This window comes from Copadichromis virginalis, linkage group LG15, assembly GCF_057382275.1.
Source record: "Copadichromis virginalis isolate Kocher_CV1m ecotype Utaka linkage group LG15, C_Virginalis_male_GT1.1, whole genome shotgun sequence".
NCBI classification, from domain to species: Eukaryota; Metazoa; Chordata; class Actinopteri; order Cichliformes; family Cichlidae; genus Copadichromis; species Copadichromis virginalis.
Genome location: NC_140632.1, coordinates 30,988,756 through 31,009,691, shown reverse-complemented (window position 1 = coordinate 31,009,691; position 20,936 = coordinate 30,988,756). Strand labels below are relative to the sequence as shown.

Sequence of the window (20,936 nt, the reverse complement as noted above, 5' to 3'; positions counted from 1 at the left end):
AACCCCAGTAGGGGGGATTACTCCGGGCATTACTCCAGACAGGCTGATGGCCTCTGTGCACGTCTGGGTGAGCCATGCAGGAAGGTAAGGTAGGTACTATTATGAGTTTTTGGGTCTTCTGAGTTTTCGCTAGCTCGTTGTTTTATGCCTCTGTATTCTGTCTTATTATTTAGCCTATTGGTTACTGTTGCCTGCGACAGACTGGTGACCTGTCCAGGGTGTACACCGCCTCTCGCCCTATGACAGCTGGGATAGGCTCCAGTGCCCCCTGCGACCCTGAAAAGGACAAGCGGAAGCATAGTACACAGGAACATCTGTGCCCAGTATAACCTGGAAGTCCCGAGGTCAAAATGGGAGCCGCCCCCAAGGGTGGTGGAGAATGACCGAGCTAAGATCCTGTGGGACTTCCAGATACAGATGGACAAAATGGTGGTGGCTAACCAACCGGACATAGTGGTAGTAGACAAACAGAAGAAGACGGCCGTAGTGATACATGTAGCGGTTTCCAATGACAGCAACATCAGAAAGAAGGAACACGAGAAGCTCGAGAAATACCAAGGGCTCAGAGAAGAGCTTGAGAAAATGTGGAGGGTGAAGGTAACATTGGTCCCAGTGGTAATCAAAACACTAGGTGCGGTGACTCCCAAACTAGCCGTGTGGCTCCAGCAGATCCCAGGAACAACATCGGAGATTTCTGTCCAGCAGAGCGCAGTCCTAGGAACAGCTCCCAGGCCTCTGGTAGAGGACCCGAGCTTGAAGGATAAACTGCCCGCAGGGGCAAGAGGGGATTTTTTTTTTTGTATGTATGTTGTCTGAGTTCTCCCTTGCCCTTTTAAATGATCTGTTCCCGACCAGAACCGTGTTTTGTTTTGTAAGTGCAAAGTAATAAAGCTGCTTTTGAGTTTTTATGTCCCATCTTCTGACTCATCCTCCCGCCTGCCACACAGCATCCTTGAAAAAAATAACATCAAAAATCAACATGCTTTCTCAACATCTGAGAGCCTGTTTTAGTGCCAGTGTTGAGAAAGCACTGCACATCTCTCCTAGGCACAATAGACCCTAAATACTTCCTGAGAGAATCTCAGCTCATGAAGAAGCTTTGGCACCCCAGGCTGGTCCAGTTGTCTGCAGCAGGGAGAACCCGTCTACATCATCACAGAACTCATGACAAATGGTAGCCTTCTGGAATATCTTCAAAGTAAGACAGCAACACTATTTATTTTCCACATTTGACCCTGTCATAAAGCAGAAGCAGCTCAAAATCACTTGAACATTGCTGCTGCTGTTCTTTGAAAACAGTCTCACCACCTGTGACAGGCCGAGGTACAGAGACCCTCATCAAAGCAAAGAAACTCATTTAATTCTAAACATCATCTGCAACAACACATTAGTATAAATTATACTTTTATCTGGTTTCTGTTAAGAGGGTGAGTTTAAATCAGACATTTTTGACCTCTGAGATCAAATGTGGGAAGAAAAAAACTGAGGTGAAAAAGACGTAAGATTTTGTTCTGTAAGGAGTAGTTGCTTGATATATTTTAGTCTGTTAATTTGATGACATTCTGTAGAAATCTAATGAACTTTAAAGTCAATATTTGGTATGATCCTAGAATTATTATTATTTTTTTTGTAATTTCTTTAATTAGTCTTCTGAAATATTTCTCCATCTAGAATAGTTATCCATCATATATACACCGTTTTATCCTGTTTTTATCCATTATATCATTGTGAAATGCACTATACACAGGTACACACACACACAGGTCTTTATCACTATAAAAAGGGAAGGAAACCATTATCAGTCCAAATCGCCATCAGCTGTTCTCACCGGCATCTCCAGCACCGCCCCGTTGAGCCCACTGCACCACTTGTCATGGTCCTGGGTCGTTGACCCAGCGTTTTGTGTTTTGTGATTATTTCCCTCTGTTCTAGTTATTCTGTGTCCTCCCCCCTTGTGTCCGGTTCGGGTTCTAGATTTCCTGTTTTGTTCTGAAAGTCTGTGTCTGTTGTCATTGTGTTCAGCTTGTGTCCTCCAGTCATCATGTGTATTCAGATCAGCTGTTCTTCCCTCCTGTGTGCGATTACCCGATTACCGTGTGTGTGTGTGTGTGTGTGTATATATAGTGGGTGTCGGTCTGTGTTCGTTGTCGGCTCGTCTGTGTTTCTTGGTATCCTGGTCCTTGGTCTGCGTCTCTCTGCTCCGCTCTCCGTTTTGTAAGATTTCAGGTTTGCTCTTTAGTTTCTCCCAGTTTAGGTTTGTCATTACTCATGCTTCATTGCCTGTTTTTGCCACTGCCACCGTGTAAATAAACTTCACTCGTATCATCAGTTTGCTGCATTTTGGGTCCTCCTTTTCCTCCACTCCACACGGCTCACTCCGCCAGCCGTGACAGTACGAGCCGACCAAACATGGACCCAGCGGCATCCGCACCTCCCGAGGAGCTTCGGGAGGAACTAATTGACTCTGTTTCCAGGTTGGTTAACCTATGGCTCGAGCATGAGGGGGAAGAGTGTCTCCGCGCTGTAGAAGCCAGGCTACAGCAGCTCATCTCTGCTCACTCCTGGCTGCTGGACTCTCTTCACCCGCTCGCACAGGACTTCATACTCAACGAACTGCACCTTCACCCACCAGCCGCTACCGCTTCCCAACTCAGCCCGGCGGCGAAGATTTTGCCCGGCCCGCCGGAGGTTTTGCCCGGCCCGCCGGAGGTTTTGCCCGGCCCGCCGGAGGTTTTGCCCGGCCCGCCGGAGCATCACCCCACAGCCGAAGACTAGGACTTTGGAACTGCCAGCTGTGGTGAGTGAAAAGGACGCGTTTTCTGTTTTGGACTGTGTGTCTGTTTATTCTGGGGCTGTGTTTTTTGAGTCGGCTGCCCTGCCGGTAGCTCAGTTAGCTGCCCAGCAGCCACTAGCTCAGTTAGCCACTCAACCGTCACCCCCATTACAGTCACAGCCAGACCTATTAGACACCTTGTTACAATCCGTGGCTCAGTCAATAGCTCAGTTGGCAAGAGACTCATCAGCGTTATTACCAGCTCAGCCACCTATTCAGCCACCATCTTCACCAGCTCCGCCTGTACTACAAGTCCAGTCCATCCAACCGGAAAAGCACTGTTTTTCACCTGTTTATGTCAAGCAGAGAGACACACCACATAACGCAGTAGTCAGTCCGCAACAGCTGGCCAGCCCAGAGACTGTGACGCACTCCAGGGCCTCCCCAGAGGCTGGGTCCCAGCCCCCGGCCGACTCTGGACCCCTGGAGATTAAGAAGCCAGCTGAGGACTGTATCCGGCTGTCGCTGCCCGAGCTGGGTCAATGCTCTGTGCAGCTGCAGTCTGCCTTGTGTTTGCCAGAGGCCCGTGTGCCTACTGGTTCTGAACTGTGCCTGCCAGAGGCCCGTGCGCCTGCTGGTTCTGAACTGTGCCTGCCAGAGGCCCGTGCGCCTGCTGGTTCTGAACTGTGCCTGCCAGAGGCCCGTGCGCCTACTGGTTCTGACCTGTGTGTTCCAGGGGCCCCGGTGCCCACTGGTCCAGAGACTGTTTTCGCTGGGGGGCCCGAGGAGCCCGCCCAGCCTCCTGCCTCGTCAGCTGGGGGGCCCGAGGAGCCCGCCCAGCTTCCTGTCTCGCCAGCTGGATGGCCCGAGGAGCCCGTCCAGCCTCAAGACTCATTGGCTGGAGGTTCAGGAGAACCTAGCCAGCCTCCTGCCTCGTCAGCTGGGGGGCCCGAGGAGCCCGTCCAGCCTCAAGACTCGTCAGCTGGAGGTTCAGGAGAACCTAGCCAGCCTCCTGCCTCGTCAGCTGGAGGGCCCGAGGAGCCCGTCCAGCTGCCAACTGCAGCCTCATCATCCTCGCCAGCTGCAGCTTCATCCACGCCGCGGGCAGCAGCAGCTTCTTCCACGCCTGCAGCGCTACAGTCTCCGGCTTCCACGCCGTCGCCTGCTGCAGCCTCATCATCCTCGCCAGCTGCAGCCTCCGAGCCTTCATCCTCGCCCGGTCCAGCCTTCGTGTCTTCAGCATCGCCTGGTCCGGCTCCAGCCTTCGTGTCTTCAGCATCGCCTGGCCCGGCTCCAGCATCCTCGTCAGCATCGCCTGGTCCGGCTTCTGCTTCAGCTTCGCCTGGTCCGGCCTTTGCTTCAGCATCCTCATCAGCTGCCTCGTCTGGTCCAGCCTCTGCTTCGGTCTCGTCTGGTGCTGCGACGGCCACGCCACCTTCGGGTCCCAAACTGCCGCCTCGACATCGGCGGTCATCTGCCAGGCCGCTGGTGGAGCGTCATCGTCAACATGGACGACCTCCTAGACGCCACCGCTGCCTTCCGCGCGGTCGGCCTCCAGACTTGTGTCATCGCCGCCGTTGCCGTCCGCACGGTCGGCCTCCAGACTTCTGTTATCGCCGCTGTTGCCGTCCGCACGGTCGGCCTCCAGACTTCTGTCATCGCCGCCGTTGCTGTCCGCACGGTCGGCCGCCTGAACGGTTTCCCTGTTGCCGCCGCTGCCGTGTGCACGGGCGGCCCCCTGAACTGCCTCCACTCCGCCACCGCTGCCTTCCGCTCGGTCGGCTTATGGATCTACGTCGCCGACGTGGCCGGCCTCAGAAGATGAACTGTCCTGGACTTCTGAGTTGTCAGCCTCCGGGCCGGCCTCCTGAACTGTGTTTTGTTCTCGTGCTCCAGCATGTGTGTTTTTGTTTTGGACAATTCTCTCGGTTCGCTGGAGCTTGTGTTGGTCCCTCCGTCCTGGGCCCCCGCCGCCCGCCCTGGGTTGGTCGTCTGTTTTTGTTTTGGGCTGTCTGGAGCCAGCCCTTGGAGGGGGGGTACTGTCATGGTCCTGGGTCGTTGACCCAGCGTTTTGTGTTTTGTGATTATTTCCCTCTGTTCTAGTTATTCTGTGTCCTCCTCCCTTGTGTCCGGTTCGGGTTCTAGATTTCCTGTTTTGTTCTGAAAGTCTGTGTCTGTTGTCATTGTGTTCAGCTTGTGTCCTCCAGTCATCATGTGTATTCAGATCAGCTGTTCTTCCCTCCTGTGTGCGATTACCCGATTACCGTGTGTGTGTGTGTGTGTGTGTGTGTATATATAGTGGGTGTCGGTCTGTGTTCGTTGTCGGCTCGTCTGTGTTTCTTGGTATCCTGGTCCTTGGTCTGCGTCTCTCTGCTCCGCTCTCCGTTTTGTAAGATTTCAGATTTGCTCTTTAGTTTCTCCCAGTTTAGGTTTGTCATTACTCATGCTTCATTGCCTGTTTTTGCCACTGCCACCGTGTAAATAAACTTCACTCATATCATCAGTTTGCTGCATTTTGGGTCCTCCTTTTCCTCCACTCCACACGGCTCACTCCGCCAGCCGTGACACCACTCCTCCCCTGCAGACGCGCCCGGGACCACACCTCCGCCACAATCATATGGATACAAACTGCAGCTACAGTCACATCTGCTCTTTCATTATTTTCACATGATACTTCATTCAGCAGCTATACTTATGTTTCTGCATTAATGCTCTCCACAGGCGCCATATAATTAGTGGGGATGTATCCTTGTTTGGAGGCCGAAACCCCAGTGAGGGCTTTAGCGAACCACCAATCACCGGCACTTTAAAATATCTCTAAAATATCCCTAATGTTGAAGCTAAGGTTTTATTTGTATAGGTCTAAACATACACAGCAACATAATTTTTGGAATCATTTTCACACTGACAAATTAAGCTGATGGCAATTAGCTGATACTGTTTCATTGTTCAAAGTCTGACAGTACTTGTCCGTGTTCATAATTCAACAAATTCTGATAAGATGTTCAACACCACAGGCTGAAAGTATTTCTAAAGACAATCACTCCCACCTCTCTCCTCATTTCTATACACACTGATAGCACTTTGAATGAAAAAGATCCTCATTTGGATTCTTCATGGTGTAAGACCTGGCTAGTCATCACTTGTATCTGGTCAGGAATGGCAAATATAACATAGAAAACACTTGACATATTAACACATTTGACATAAAAGATCTCAGTAAAGAAGGAGTTGTAGATTTACACAAACTGGGGAGGTCTCTTGGAACCACTTAAAAACTACAGATTCCAAGATATCATTTTACACAGTTCCATGGAAGTACACGTATTCAGATGTATGACCACTTTGCCAAGACCCCTGCAAGAATGGTAAATGGTAAATGGCCTGTATTTATATAGCGCTTTACTAGTCCCTAAGGACCCCAAAGCGCTTTACATATCCAGTCATCCACCCATTCACACACACATTTACAGACACAAACTGTCAGCATCCGATGAGAAGAAACTTATTGGGATGTTCAGGAATAATCCAGGAACCACCAGGGCTCAAGCTTGCCATGAACTGTTAGAAAATATTAATAGAGTTTTACATTGCCATGACTGAGACGGTGACAACCAAGAAGAAAGCCTCTGATTCAGAACTAACACCTTCAGTCTTGACTGAAATTTGAAGCTGCACACATGGACAAGTCAAGTCTGCTTCTGGAGGAAAAAAAATGTGGTTAGAGGGGACAAACCACCTGTCATTGTAGCACTACCAGGCTACAATGACAGGTATGTTTTGAGGAGTAAAGATAAGTAAGATATGGTTTAAAGATAAGGTTTTCAAGCCCGATGACTGTATGAGGACTGCATGCAAAGTGGAGAACACAACTATACCTATATAAAGATAAACCTTTCCATGATGACAGTTCTAAGCATTTATATGCTAATTGTCACATTAAGGAGAAATAATGAGCATATTTATTTCTATTCACTGTAAAATCAATACATTTATCTGCTCAGTTAGTGATAAAATAACAATGTAAAAAGCCTCAGCTGGCCATGAAACTGCCAGTCAATTATCCAATTACATTTGAGCCTCTAAAAATGGAAAATTATGTATAAAAAATATTCCTAAAAGTGTCATGAATCAGCATTCTCCCACATTCATAACGCGTGACTAACCCGACTATAAGCGCAGGCGTGACGTCACCCCAGTGGAGAGTGAGCGCGAGCCGCTCCCCATTCCTGAGCAGGTGCAGGTGATTGCTACCTGAACAGTGAGACCGATCCTCTAACACGACGATCCACACTTAAACTACCGCTCCCTTCCCCTCACACCGATCTGTGATAGCTGGGCGTGTGTTCAGGTCAAAGACCGCCACCATCCCAAACTGGGAAAAATAAATGCGCTTGTATTTAATGGGATGTGGATCATAAAGACAGGAGGACGGATTCTCTAAACGATTTCCTTGTTTATTCCTGACAAAAACAATGACCGACTGTGATTGACGAAAGTACCATGGAGATCCAAAAGAGGTTTTCTGCCTGTTGGGACAGTTTTTTGGGGTGTTTTAAAAAAAATGGCCCCTCTGGAGATGAGACCGACCGTGGGGAAAAATCGACGGTTATTAAAAACTTGAGCGCTGCTGACAAAGACGAACAGAGCTTTCATTCAACAAGAGATTTACCGCCGCTGCCACCAGCTGATGTGGAGTATTATGTCGCCCTGTATGATTACTCTGCTCGCACAGAAGAGGATCTTAGCTTCAACACGGGGGATACTTTAGAGGCCCTGGACAAAAGTGCCGGTGATTGGTGGTTCGCTAAAGCCCTCACCGGGGTGTCAGCCTCCAAACAGGGATACATCCCTGCTAACTATGTGGCGCCTGTGGAGAGCATTAATGCCGAACCGTAAGTATAGCTTTTGTATGAAGGATCATGTGAAGTCTTCTTTATATAATTTATCAAACTTAACCATTAAAAAAATGTGTTTTATTTGAATCCCAAGCTGAAGGTTTTTATTTTATTTTATTTAGTTTGTTTTTTGAGGGGGGGGAGCCATTTTTGTTTTGTTTGGGAATGGAAGAACAACTTGAAAAACGAGTTAACATTTTTTTTGTTATCAATTACAGGTCAAAGTAAATGCACATATTTTTTTTGAGAGTTTAAAATAATCTAGAGGGGGAAATAGGCAATAATACTACAAAATAGATGTTTATTTCCTTTCCAAGGAAAGTCAAGTCAAATTGTATCCGCACAGTCATATTCTTCTACTTACAGAAGGGTTACATACAGCAGGGATTTTCATCATAGAGTAATCCTCTCATATCAGTTGTGTCGAAAATGACAACAAAAAGTGAAACTTTCTCTTTAATCTAACACTTAAAATGTTTGTATATAGATATATAGATATGGATATAGATATATATATTTCTTTTTTTAAAATGTATTTATTAATGCTAAATAACTGCAACAAATGGTCATCGACAGTCATCAACGGAATAGGTTTGTATGAGGAGGAAGCTAATCTTAAATTACTTTGTCATTTAAATTTCCTTGAAGGGATTTCTTCCAATGAAACATGTATTAACTTAACTGGTAGTAACAACTAAAAAGAACATACTTCCTGAAGCTGAATGGTAAATACAGTGTTGTAAAGGCGATGTCGTTAGAGTTCACTCTCAATTCTAAAGTGACAGAATGTAGAAGATGCAGAAGTACCTCAAAAACCTCAAAATTCTTTTGAAGTACTTGAGCCTGTGATTTAAGTGTTTTACTGTTCTATTTCTGCCTGAGATTGACGTTTTTAAAACATTTGAATAGTCAGTCATGTCCCACGGGTAAAAGGCTGTAAAATGTAACGGCGTGTTTTCCTTATCCCTAAAGTCTTTGCCGAAACTAGTTAATCATTCACCTTGAGACCAGGAAATGCTGGGAAAGCTTTACAGGTTAATGATTCCTGTTGAAGGTGGAGATCATAAACAAGAACCAGAACCACACATTAAAGCCACATTGCTGGCATTTCATGCCATTTAACTCTAGTGTTGAGAATAAAGACAGGATTGGTTTGTCATAAATTCAGCTTCAGGTATCCTGTGTAGGGCACGGTACTATAGAGCAACCAATCCTGGAATGTGTACCTTTTTCTTTGCTGCCATGTGTAGCTTAGTTGTTGGAAAAAAGATGACGTCACACAAATTCCTAACTAATAATGGAAGGGTTTTTTTTTTTTTTTTTTTTTTTTTTTTTTACAAGAATAAACCCAGTTCAAGAGGTAATCAGTCTTGGCATTATTTGTGTCATAGTTTGTCCAGTTGCAAACCTAATAGATAGGCAGACCTGTTCCATAATGCAATTACACAATGAATTATCCAGTCTGCCACATTGTGTACCTGCAGGAAAGCCGTTATCTGTAAATAACTAATGGAAAACTAAAAGTCAGGCCTCGTTAGTTCAGAACAAGTCGACAAAACTTGTAGTGTGTAATTTAATTGTCAGTTTAATCAAATCTAGATTAACCACATAAAATAATCTGGCTCAAATGTAACGTGGACTGGTAGAGAGCCTCGACTATAAGCAGTGATTAAGAAGAGGTGGTTGTTCTAATAGTAGAAATCAAGTTTTACACAGCAGAATCTACTACCAGTACTTTAGTAAAAATGGAAACATACAGCACTCTGAACATTATATTCAGGATATAGTGCCAGTTTAGATCAGTCATCTGAAGGTTCTTTCTAAAGACTCCGCAATTTTAGAGAGAGAATCCTATCGATGAGATGATCAGCTCTTTTGTTTTAATAATGGAAAACGGTGTCACAGCTCAATCAGTCAGTTTTATGACTCAATATTCCCGCAGGTACATTTGTTCCATTATAGACAGTGTAGTTTATGATTATGATTTGAAATCCTTTGAATTCTACATCTGGCACTATGTGGCTCTCTTTGAATTTGTTGTTGATTAATCTCACTCTAATTCTCGACAGAGATACTGTATATGTCTGAAGTGTGTGAATACTGGAAAATAACCCTCAGTTTTAACTTGATTTTGAGCATTACAAAGGGAAAGCACCCAGATGAGCCAGTTAAGACTCAAAGAGGAAAACTTATTGTGTTTTTGCACTGATGCAAACGTACAATTAATTTAAGCTGCAACTGTGCAGTGACATCATTGTTTTTCTTGGTTTACTCTGCCCATAATGGGAATCCCCGTGTTGTTAATTTTGTACTCTGACAGGTTAAACAAAGTCATAATGTTGTGTAACTATCTAGTTGAAGTATATTTGCCAAAGGAAAAAAAGTTTTTTTGTCAAAATAACTTTTCAAAATGTCAGACCATTCAAATACAGATTTGACTTTTTTTACTCTTTCAATTAGATTTTTAAAGTCCAAGTGAGCATAAATATCATAGCTTGGTTATAGAAGGGCTACGGTCATTGAAGGACACACACGCAGACACAAAGTGAGCCCAAGGTGTAGTGGTTAATATGATTCCTGATACTGGTAGATTGCCCATAAGATTTTACTTAATTTACATGTAAAACATTGACTTCTGTCTGTGACTGTTATTTATCTGCTCGGTGTTGGAAAACTTGCAAAGAGTTGACTCTAAAATTTGTCTTGTGATGATTTCTTGGTTTCCTTGGGAAATAAATAACATTAAAACCCAAATAAAATGACAGAAGATATATCTGTGTCAGCAGTTTTTATTTTAAGCATTGACAGTCCAGAAACATGTCTTCCCTGCAACATTGCTAATATGGACATATCCTGCTTCCATTCTGATGTCCAGATGGTATTTCCCTGACACCAAGAGGCTGGATGCTGAGAAGATGCTGATGGCTGGAGGGAACAAGCATGGAGCCTTTCTCGTCAGAAACTGTGAAAGTCAGAAAGGAGACCTCTCACTGTCAGGTAACCTCTCACTTGACTTCATCTCTTTTGAAGTCAATGTCATCAAATAAATTTTATAGCTTTTTTGCTTGTGAAAATTAAAGTAGTATAGCCATGATTTTCCCTTCTTTCAAAATGAGTGAGCAACACAATGCACCCATGCTAATAGTTCTGTGACTCCATAAATTCTGTTCAGTTATTTTTTTCACACATGGCCAGGCAGGTTTAAATAGCTTTTCTCGCCTCAATAAATAACATCATCATTTGTGTTTACTCGGGATACCTTTGTCTAATATTAGTTTGATGATGAATGTGACAAATATGCAAAAATAAGACATCGAGAAGGGGGGGGGGGGTTTAGTAGCACTTGTGTAATGTCCTACACAAACTCACTTGAAAAATGGGCTTTTAAACTGTTTTAGTCCATTCTGTGGTATGTGTCTCCAAAACCAAACCTTGTGAAATATCTGCCTATTCTTCCATTCCCCGCTCCTCTAACTGGATAAATGACCAGAAGTGTAAAGTTGTTTCCTCTGAAAGTTGGCTAATAAAATTAAATGGGTTACATCCTAAACAGCCCTGCATATTCAGTCATGCCTTGGTTTAAGTCTCTTTTTGGCCAGAGTTTGAGAGACTTTGTTCTAAATCCCTTCTAAGTTCTTGCTAGAAATTCTTAGTTTGGAACTGTCGTAACTGATTTTTAGAGTGTTTGTGAATATGGGACCCGGCAGGTCCTATAAATGAAAATGCTTCAGAATGAAATCAGCTAAAGTAATGTGATATTGTAAAAAGATATTCTTTCTTAGCGATAAAATTTGAATTACTAACCAATAAAACACACTTACTAGCTGCTCACTTTAGTCCACTCAGGGGTTTTCTTGCTACAGTCTTACTTGGTCTGGTAGGAACTGTGACTAGTGACAGCAATCAGCTGTTTGACTTTATTACTTCTTTAACCATAATGCTGTCACATGCATTTTAGGAAGTTCACTTGTGTTTGCTTTTACTGTGGCTTTTTGACTTGTAAAAGTCTTGTGAACCTGTTTAAACATTTATGGGATGCCACAGTGTTTTATTTTAAATGTAGACCGTAAAATATTAAAACAAGACAAAATAAAACCAGAGACCTTATGCGAGAGAATATTTCAAAAAGATGTTGACACTGTTACTAAAAGTTGGTCAGCTCTCACATAGTTAACATTTTGTTGTTCCCATACTATTGGATGCACACTTTCCCTGACACTGCAGCATTGTTTAGTGACTAATGGTTTAAAGGTCAGAAAGTTTAATCGAGGTCTCCACTGCCATAAAAAATAGTAGGATCACTTTATCTCTTTGAGCTCTTATCTGTATTGTTTTCCACTCTGTCCTTGCTCTTTCCACCATGGTTGAATTTTTGCTATATTTATTTATTAAAGCCAGCTGATAACCTTATGGAGTATTTGCAATCCAAATATTGATGCTGTTTTATAACAGAAATCTTTTGCTTACCACTTTTTAAAAAATGTATTGCTGCTACAAACATAATTATCATTCTTCTGATAAAAGTCCTATTACAATAATAATAATAATAATAAAAATAATAATTTTAAGTAAAGAAATATAAACTAGTTAGTATAGAAAGTCTCATGCATTTCCTGTAAGGGTCATTACATCACCAGTGCGCCAATTTATCTGTCCCATATTACAGACTATGATTCGTTTTGAGAGTAAGAAAGACTAATAAAAGTTTCAGACTTTTATCTTTGATAGTGTTTGAGATGTTCAAATGTTGCCTTATTAACTTATTTTACAGTGCTTGACAATGGAAAGGTGAAGCATTACAAGCTGAGAAAACTGGACAATGGTCACTACTATGTGTCAAGGGCCAAATCGTTTCAAACACTGAAGGAGTTAGTGGAACATTACTCCCGACAGTCTGATGGCCTCTGTGCACGTCTGGGTGAGCCATGCAAAAAGGTAAAAAACAAACTATGCTGCCACGCACGATGCATAATTTGTATTTATTTATCTAATTAATTAACTAATTTTAAATCTGTGACTCTTTCTGTCTGCAGATAGAAGTTCCACAGACTTATGGTCTGTCCTATAACACAGTGGACCAATGGGAAATCAATCGTAGCTCCATCAAACTACTGAAAAAGCTTGGAGCGGGACAGTTTGGTGAGGTCTTTGAAGGCATATGGAATGAAACTACATCAGTTGCCGTGAAGACTCTCAAACCAGGTACACAAAACGACAAATACTCAGACATTCTGACCTTGTCAGAATAGGGCTGCTCTTAAAAACTACAAAAAGAGTGATTCACATAAAGAAACTTAATCAGCCGATGAAGTTGTCGTCAAATTATTAAACCAATAATAAGCTATTTATCATTAGCACCTGACTACTGCGTGCTTCTAGATACTAGAGCTAATAATGAAAATGGTGTTTACATTGATGGGACATATTATTATGACCTCCTTCCTAAAACTGTGTTGGGACCCTTTTGCTGTCAAAACAGCCCTGAGTGTTCATTCCTTAGCCAACTTTTGTTTTATGGCATATTAACCTAAAAGAGGCCACAGCCATCAGGGATTACCATTTCAATTAAAGGGTGGACATGCTCTCAAACAATGCTTAGGTAGTTGGTACATGTTAGTAGCACCCACATGCACGGCAGGACCCAAGGTTCTCCAGGAGAACATTGCCCAAAGCATCAAACTCTCTGCTGGATTGCCATTTTCCCACAGAGCATCCTGGTAAACGACCCACACACACCTGGCTATCCACATGATGTAAAGCAAAATGGGATTTATTAGACCAGGCTGCCTTCTTCCATTCCTCCATGGTCAAGTCCTGATGTTCATGCGCCCATTGTTGGTGCTTTCAGGAGTGTACAGGAGTCAGCTTGGAAACTCATTGTTCTGCAGCAATGCAGCGCTGTACACAGTAAACTGTGATACACTGTGCATTCGGACATCTTGAACCAGCATACATTTTTTTCAGCAATGTGAGCTACAGTAGCTCATGATCACATGAGCCAACCTTCGGTCCCACCATGCATCAGTAAGCTTTTCCGGCCCATGACCTTGGTCACTGGTTCACCACTCGTCTTTCTTTGGACCACTGTTGACTATGAACGCTCCAAAAGAGCTCCAAATTATCATTGCTCTGACCAAGCCATATAGAAATCATAATTTGGCTCTTGTCAAACTTGCTCAAATCCTTATGCTTGGCCATTTTTCTGCTTCGAACATATCAAATTTAAGGAAAGAAATTTCCTTTGCACCCACTAAAAGGTGCCATGGTGAAGAGATAATCGGTGTTATTCACTTCACTTGCCAGTGCTCATAAAGATATGCCTTTTGTGTTTTTATGTGACTGCTAATTGGTATATTTCCATCTATCTGTCCTTACTGATGGATTATGTTACCAAAGTATTCACTTATCCATCCAAATGATTAAATTCAAGTTTTACAGTGACTTCCATGGCCACAGCTGTATAAAATAAAACACCTGCCTATAAGTACTGCTTCTACAAGTTGGGTGGGCCGATATGATCTTCAACCGTATGAATTGAAAATGGGATATGACTCAAGTTCCTATGCATGAAAGCTTCTTAGAAGATTCCTTTGACATTCCAATTAGCAGTAGGTTTTTCTGGAAAGATGCCCACTTGCACCCATCTGAAAATAGCTTATAATAAATAAAGATAATATATTTAAAAGTAAAGTTAAATGTATGTCACAAACAAGTTGTATTTGTTGGCAGAGCAGTTAGCATTGCTGGGTTCAACAAAAATGACCATATTTCTAAGCTGCTTTGAGTGCCAGTATACAACCATGAAATCACTACACACCTCTGACAGGCACCATGGACGCAGAGGACTTCTTGAGAGAGGCTCAGATCATGAAGAGGCTGCGGCACCCCAAGCTGATTCAGCTGTATGCCGTTTGCACCTTGGAGGATCCCATCTACATAATCACAGAGCTGATGACAAATGGCAGCCTGTTGGAGTACCTTCAAAGTAAGACAGCCACACTCTTTATTTTGCACCTGTGATTCTGAACAGCTTCTGCTTTATGACAGAACCACCGCTGCTGCTGCTGTTGTTCTTTAAAAAGTTATCACCAGTGAGAGGCCATGGTACCGAGATTTTAATCTTTTAGTAACAGATCAGATGCATTGTGTAAAGAATTTAGAACATACAAAAGAAATATATCACTGTCTTGGATTGTTAGACTTCACGTTTTAAAAAATCTGGTTAAAGGAAGTAGGTGATGATAGCAGTCTTACTGAGGAGTGACTCATTCTGCTCTGCTGTAAATAGACAATTACAAGTTATCTACTGGCCTGTAATATATGACAGATTGACTCTGTGTTCTTTTGTTTTCATTGATTTAAAGCAGATTAGCAGGAGTCATCTAAGGTTCTAGGTTGGTTAGATCTTTGTAATTATTAGAATTTTTATGTATTTGTATTTGATAGTTTTGACTGAAGAGATCAGATGTTAACTGTAAAGAATATCTCCCATGAGATAAAGATAGCTGAGTGAGCGGTGAAATAGTTGTTGTCATGTTGGTTAATAGATTTAAATAGATTTACTGATTTGGTCTATTTGAGCTGCTGGACACGTGAGAGTAATCTGTGTCAAAAAGCACAGTCCTTAAGGCCATTACAGAATACATTTTGTGGTTAGTGGTTAATTCATCCAAAAAAATGATTGTGTGGGGAAAAAATTAATTCATCCATCCATCTTCATCCGCTTTATCCGGGGCCGGGTCGCGGGGGCAGCAGCCTAAGCAAAGAGGCCCAGACCTCCCTCTCCCCAGCCACCTCCTCCAGCTTATCCGGGGGAACACCAAGGCGTTCCCAGGCCAGCCGAGAGATATAATCTCTCCAGCGTGTCCTGGGTCTGCCCCGGGGCCTCCTCCCGGTGGGACATGCCTGGAACACCTCACCCAGGAGGCGCCCAGGGGGCATCCTTGGCAGATGCCCGAACCACCTCAGCTGGCTCCTTTCGATGTGGAGCAGCAGCTGCTCTACTCTGAGCCCCTCCCGGATGGCCGAACTTCTCACCTTATCTCTAAGGGAGAGGCAGCCACCCTTCGGAGGAAGCTCATTTCTGCCGCTTGTATCCGTGATCTCATTCTTTCGGTCACTACCCACAGCTCGTGGCCATAGGTGAGGGTAGGGACGTAGATCGACCGGTAAATTGAGAGCTTCGCTTTTACACTCAGCTCCCTCTTCACCACGACGGACCGGTGCAGCGTCCGCATTACTGCAGCTGCAGCCCCAATCCGTCTGTCGATCTCCGGCTCCCTTCTTCCATCACTCGCGAACAAGACCCCGAGATACTTGAACTCCTCCACTTGGGGCAGGAACTCATCCCCGACCCGAAGTGGGCACTCCACCCTTTTCCGGCTGAGAACCATGGCCTCAGATTTGGAGATGCTGATCCTCATTCCCGCTGCTTCACACTCGGCTGCGAACCGTTCCAGTGCGAGCTGGAGGCCCTCACCCGATGAAGCCAACAGAACCACATCATCTGCAAAAATCAGAGATGAGATTCTGAGGCCACCAAAGCGAAAGCCCTCCACCACTTGGCTGCGCCTAGAAATCCTGTCCATAAAAATTATGAACAGAACCGGAGACAAAGGGCAGCCCTGGCGGAGCCCATCACCCACCGGGAACGAGTCCGACTTATTGCCGGCAATGTGAACCAAGCTCTTGCACCGGTTGTATAGGGATCGAATGGCCCGTAGCAATGGGCCAGACACCCCATACTCCCGCAACACCTCCCACAGGACACCCCGAGGGACATGGTCGAATGCCTTCTCCAAGTCCACAAAACACATGTAGACTGGTTGGGCAAACTCCCATGCACCCTCAAGTATCCTGGAGAGGATAAAGAGCTGGTCCAGTGTTCCGCGACCAGGACGAAAACCGCATTGTTCCTCCTGTATCCGAGGTTCGACTAGCGGACGAACTCTCCTTTCCAGCACCCTGGCACCCAAAAATTAATTCAATTCAATTTTATTTATATAGCGCCAAATCACAACAAAAGTCGCCTCAAGGCGCTTCATAGATACAGAGGAAAAACCCAACAATCATATGACCCCCTATGAGCAAGCACTTTGGCGACAGTGGGAAGGAAAAACTCCCTTTTAACAGGAAGAAACCTCCGGCAGAACCAGGCTCAGGGAGGGGCGGCCATCTGCTGCGACCGGTTGGGGTGAGAGAAGGAAGACAGGATAAAAGACATACTGTGGAAGAGAGACAGAGGTTAATAACAGATATGATTCAATGCAGAGAGGTCTGGAAAGGAAAAACTCAATGCATCATGGGAATCCCCTGGCAGCCTACGTCTATTGCAGCATAACTAAGGGAGGATTCAGGGTCACCTGGTCCAGCCCTAACTATATGCTTTAGCAAAAAGGAAAGTTTTAAGCCTAATCTTGAAAGTAGAGATAGTGTCTGTCTCCCGAATCCAAACTGGAAGCTGGTTCTACAGAAGAGGGGCCTGAAAACTGAAGGCTCTCCCTCCCATTCTACTTTTAAATACTCGTAGTACCATATCACCCTATTAGAGCACTTCGCTCTCGCTCTGCAGGCCTACTTGTTGTTCCTAAAAGTCATTAAGATAAAATGGGGCCTGATTATTTAAAACCTTGTATGTGAGGAGCAGGATTTTGAATTCAATTCTGGATTTAACAGGAAGCCAATGAAGGGAAGCCAAAACAGGAGAAATATGCTCTCTCTTTCTAGTCCCTGTCAGTACTCTTGCTGCAGCATTTTGGATTAGCTGAAGGCTTTTCAGTGAGTTTTTTGGACATCCTGATAATAATGAATTACAGTAGTCCAGCCTGGAAGTAATAAATGCATGAACTAGTTTTTCAGCGTCACTCTAAGACAGGATATTTCTAACTTTAGAGATGTTGCGCAAATGGAAGAAAGCAGTCTTACATATTTGTTTAATATGTGCGTTGAAGGACATATCCTGGTCAAAAATGACTCCAAGGTTCCTCACAGCGTTACTGGAGGCCAAGGTAATGCCATCCAGAGAAAGAATCTGGCTGGATACCATATTTCTAAGCTTTTCAGGGCCGAGTACAATAACCTCAGTTTTATCTGAATTAAGAAGCAAAAAGTTAGCGGCCATCCAGGTCTTTATGTCTTTAAGACATTCCTGCAGTTTAACTAATTGGTGTGTGTTATCTGGCTTAAGAAGACATCAAGCCAAGATGAGCTAGTCCTGATGTTTCTAAACAAGTAAAGAAAAAAACTGATATTCTGGGTTCATCCAGTTCCCCAGCAGCAGGGAAGATTTCATGGTTATATCCAGAAGTTAAAGCTTTATCCAAAATGCTTTTGTATGCATCTATGCAGGGCAGTTTGAGCTCTTGTTGGCAGAGTTGGGGTCACATGTGAGGAGGCAGAGAAATGAAATCATAGAAATTACCACATAGACACAGTAGTCGGAACAAAGAATTTGTTACTGTCAAAGTGACAGACTTAAATAGATACATTCTTTGAGAAGCTAGCATTCTCTACTAACTATACTTGTTTCCTTACCGGCATGCTTCATTAAAAAAAAGAAAAAGTGTGTGTGTAAGATTGTGACCAGTAACTTGGCTTTCTCTTTGGATTACAGAGGATAAAGGTAGAACACTGCGTATCTCAGATCAAATTGAGATGGCTGCACAGGTGGCATCAGGCATGGCTTTTCTGGAGTTACAGAACTACATCCACAGAGACCTGGCAGCCAGAAATGTCCTAGTGGGCGAAAACAACATCTGCAAAGTGGCTGACTTTGGCCTGGCCAGGGTTTTCATGGTGAGTGTAAAACTGAAATTGGTATTCTACGCTTTCATGATGCCGTTCATTCCAGTCATACGTCCTTCAGAAAACCTGCATTCTTTACTAAATGTAATTGCTTGCTTTCAGGCATAACTTGTAAATACTCCTCAAACTAATCCACAGAATCTATTATACTACTGTCAGGATCACATCACATGTTTGTACTGCAGGAATAAACTGATGTGCTTTGATGATCACTTTTGGCTGGATCTTTGTGCCTTTTTTTGCTTGCAGAAAGAAAGCGAAAATGTGTACGAAGCCAAAGAAGGAACTAAATTCCCTGTGAAATGGACCGCTCCAGAGGCCATTCATGACAACAGGTTCACTATCAAATCTGATGTTTGGTCCTTTGGAATTTTGCTGTATGAGATTGTGACATTTGGCCAGATGCCGTACCCAGGTGAGATTTGATTTCTATCAAATACAAAGATCTAGCAAGAATTCCAGCTTGTAAGATTAGTACTGATGTGAGTCTGTGATTCTTTCAGCAATGACAAACTTTCAGGTGGTCCAGAAACTGGCTGAGGGCTTCAGGATGCAATGCCCCGCAAACTGCCCCAAAGTCTTGTATGACATTATGAAGGACTGCTGGAAGGAAAATGAACAGGACCGGCCTACATTTGAGACCCTGCAGTGGAAGCTGGAGGAATACTTTGAACAGGATGTGACGTCCTATGACGATGCCACTCGTTATTAGCACAACTGCCAGGCTGTGATATTAGAAAACAAACAAACAAAAAAAACTCTTAAGAAATCGTGAATATACTGACTGGCTAATGTAATTTAAAAGGTCTAAATAGGAAAGCAGAATGGAGTTGGTGACAGCACTCATAGTCTTGTTTGAAATGAACGCACTCAATTGCATAACATGCGTGTCTAACTTAATTCCTACAGAGCGCTTAACTGGAAGACGCCTTTTTCAGCACAGCATTACGTTGCTCTCGACTAACTGGTTCGGCTTGCTCGAAGCATAGCAAACATTCTTTCCACTAACGACTTGTTGAGCCATTGCATGACAGGAGTAATGCGTCACGTTCACCTAGAAGCTCAATCTGCTGTCTTGGAGAGAATAGCAGGCACTGCAGTTTTATCACATTTATTGTTATTTTGGGGTTCTAGGACGACGGTCACTAATAAGTTGCGGTCACTAATAAGACAAATTAACCAAGCTATTTAACTACAAGCTTTTCTCTTTAGAAATTCTAACAGCTGCTACAAAATGGTGACAAATAAAAGGAAGATGGGCGTGGGGGTCCTGCAGATGTCCTGAGAGAAACCTGCTGCATACTCTGTTAAGTCATGTTTCCAAAATAACCACTACTAAAAGTTCTAAATGCAACTATTGTGCTGCATTTAACCATTTGCATAGTCGCACATAGTCATGATGGCTGTTATTCTGTTCACACTAAAAGCAAATAATGTAAATGGAAGCATAACATTAGCTACTTTAGTCTAGTTTGTTTTTTTTTTCTCCCCACATAATATACTGTGAATTTTGATCAGCAGCTAGTTGTTGTAGTTGTTAAAGCTACATTTGTGAACAATCAGTTATTTGCATGCACTTTTTTTCTCCTTTAAGCACCTACAGTATCATCACAGTATCACCACACCTGTCTGCTTCACACTTCTGCTCATTCATTGTGCGACGGTTTGATGCTCTGTGACTGAAAAATGTGATTTTTGATTCTGTTCACACTGCTCTCAGATCTGTGGGGTCTTTCATATTAATGGAAGCTGCGACAACAAAGTGACGGCACAAACATTCAAATTCTTGATGCATTTACTAAACCAGTTAAACTGGTGTTTTAGCTAATGTTGATTTTTTTTTTCTTTTTCAGTGTCATGCACAAATTCTTGTTAATTGTACATTGTAATCTTGACAGTGTTTATATATAATCATATTGTATTTTAACTTAATTGTCCCTAAGCCTAATATAATTAAAAGAACCGTATTTAGTATGATTTGCCTGGATTTTTGAATTTTACACTGATAGGAAAATGAAAGTCTGACACCAGAGTAACTCATCTGACACATTAAACCTTTTTTCCCATGCTTTTGACACATGGCAGTGATGGTCTTTGGAGTCTGAATGTGTAGTCCTTTGTCTTCTGTGTCATTGTGTGCTGTGTACTTTTATTGGTTGGGATTAGCTTTTTTTCTTCAAACAGGTATAAGTTTCCATAACCTATAATAAATACTGTAGAACGGAGGCTTGATGCTTATACTATGAAAAGGAGTTTGGGATAAACCAGGTAATGTAAGGGTTAACCCTCGGTTTTCAGCATTAGAAAGGTGGTTTGCCTCTCAGCAGGATCCATTGCCATATGGCATTCAACCCTAGTTTTCTGTACTATGAAGATCCTTTACTTCAGGTGTAATTTAATGAAACAGTGGATTATAAACCAGCAGGAACTCCTATGCCCTAATGTAAGGGTTATGTTGAAAA

The 20,936-nt window shown here is 43.4% G+C and overlaps 1 protein-coding gene across 1 annotated transcript; it reads left to right on the top strand.

Moving 5' to 3' along the window:
* Window positions 1-7,019: 7,019 nt before the first annotated feature.
* Window positions 7,020-20,567, top strand: frk (fyn-related Src family tyrosine kinase). Its single transcript, XM_085432917.1, has 8 exons — window positions 7,020-7,668; window positions 10,547-10,668; window positions 12,443-12,606; window positions 12,705-12,873; window positions 14,498-14,656; window positions 18,284-18,465; window positions 18,724-18,889; window positions 18,978-20,567. The coding sequence occupies exons 1-8, from the start codon at window positions 7,277-7,279 to the stop codon at window positions 19,184-19,186; spliced, it is 1,563 nt and encodes a 520-aa protein (XP_085289043.1). The 5' UTR covers window positions 7,020-7,276; the 3' UTR covers window positions 19,187-20,567.
* The last annotated feature ends 369 nt before the right edge of the window (window positions 20,568-20,936 follow it).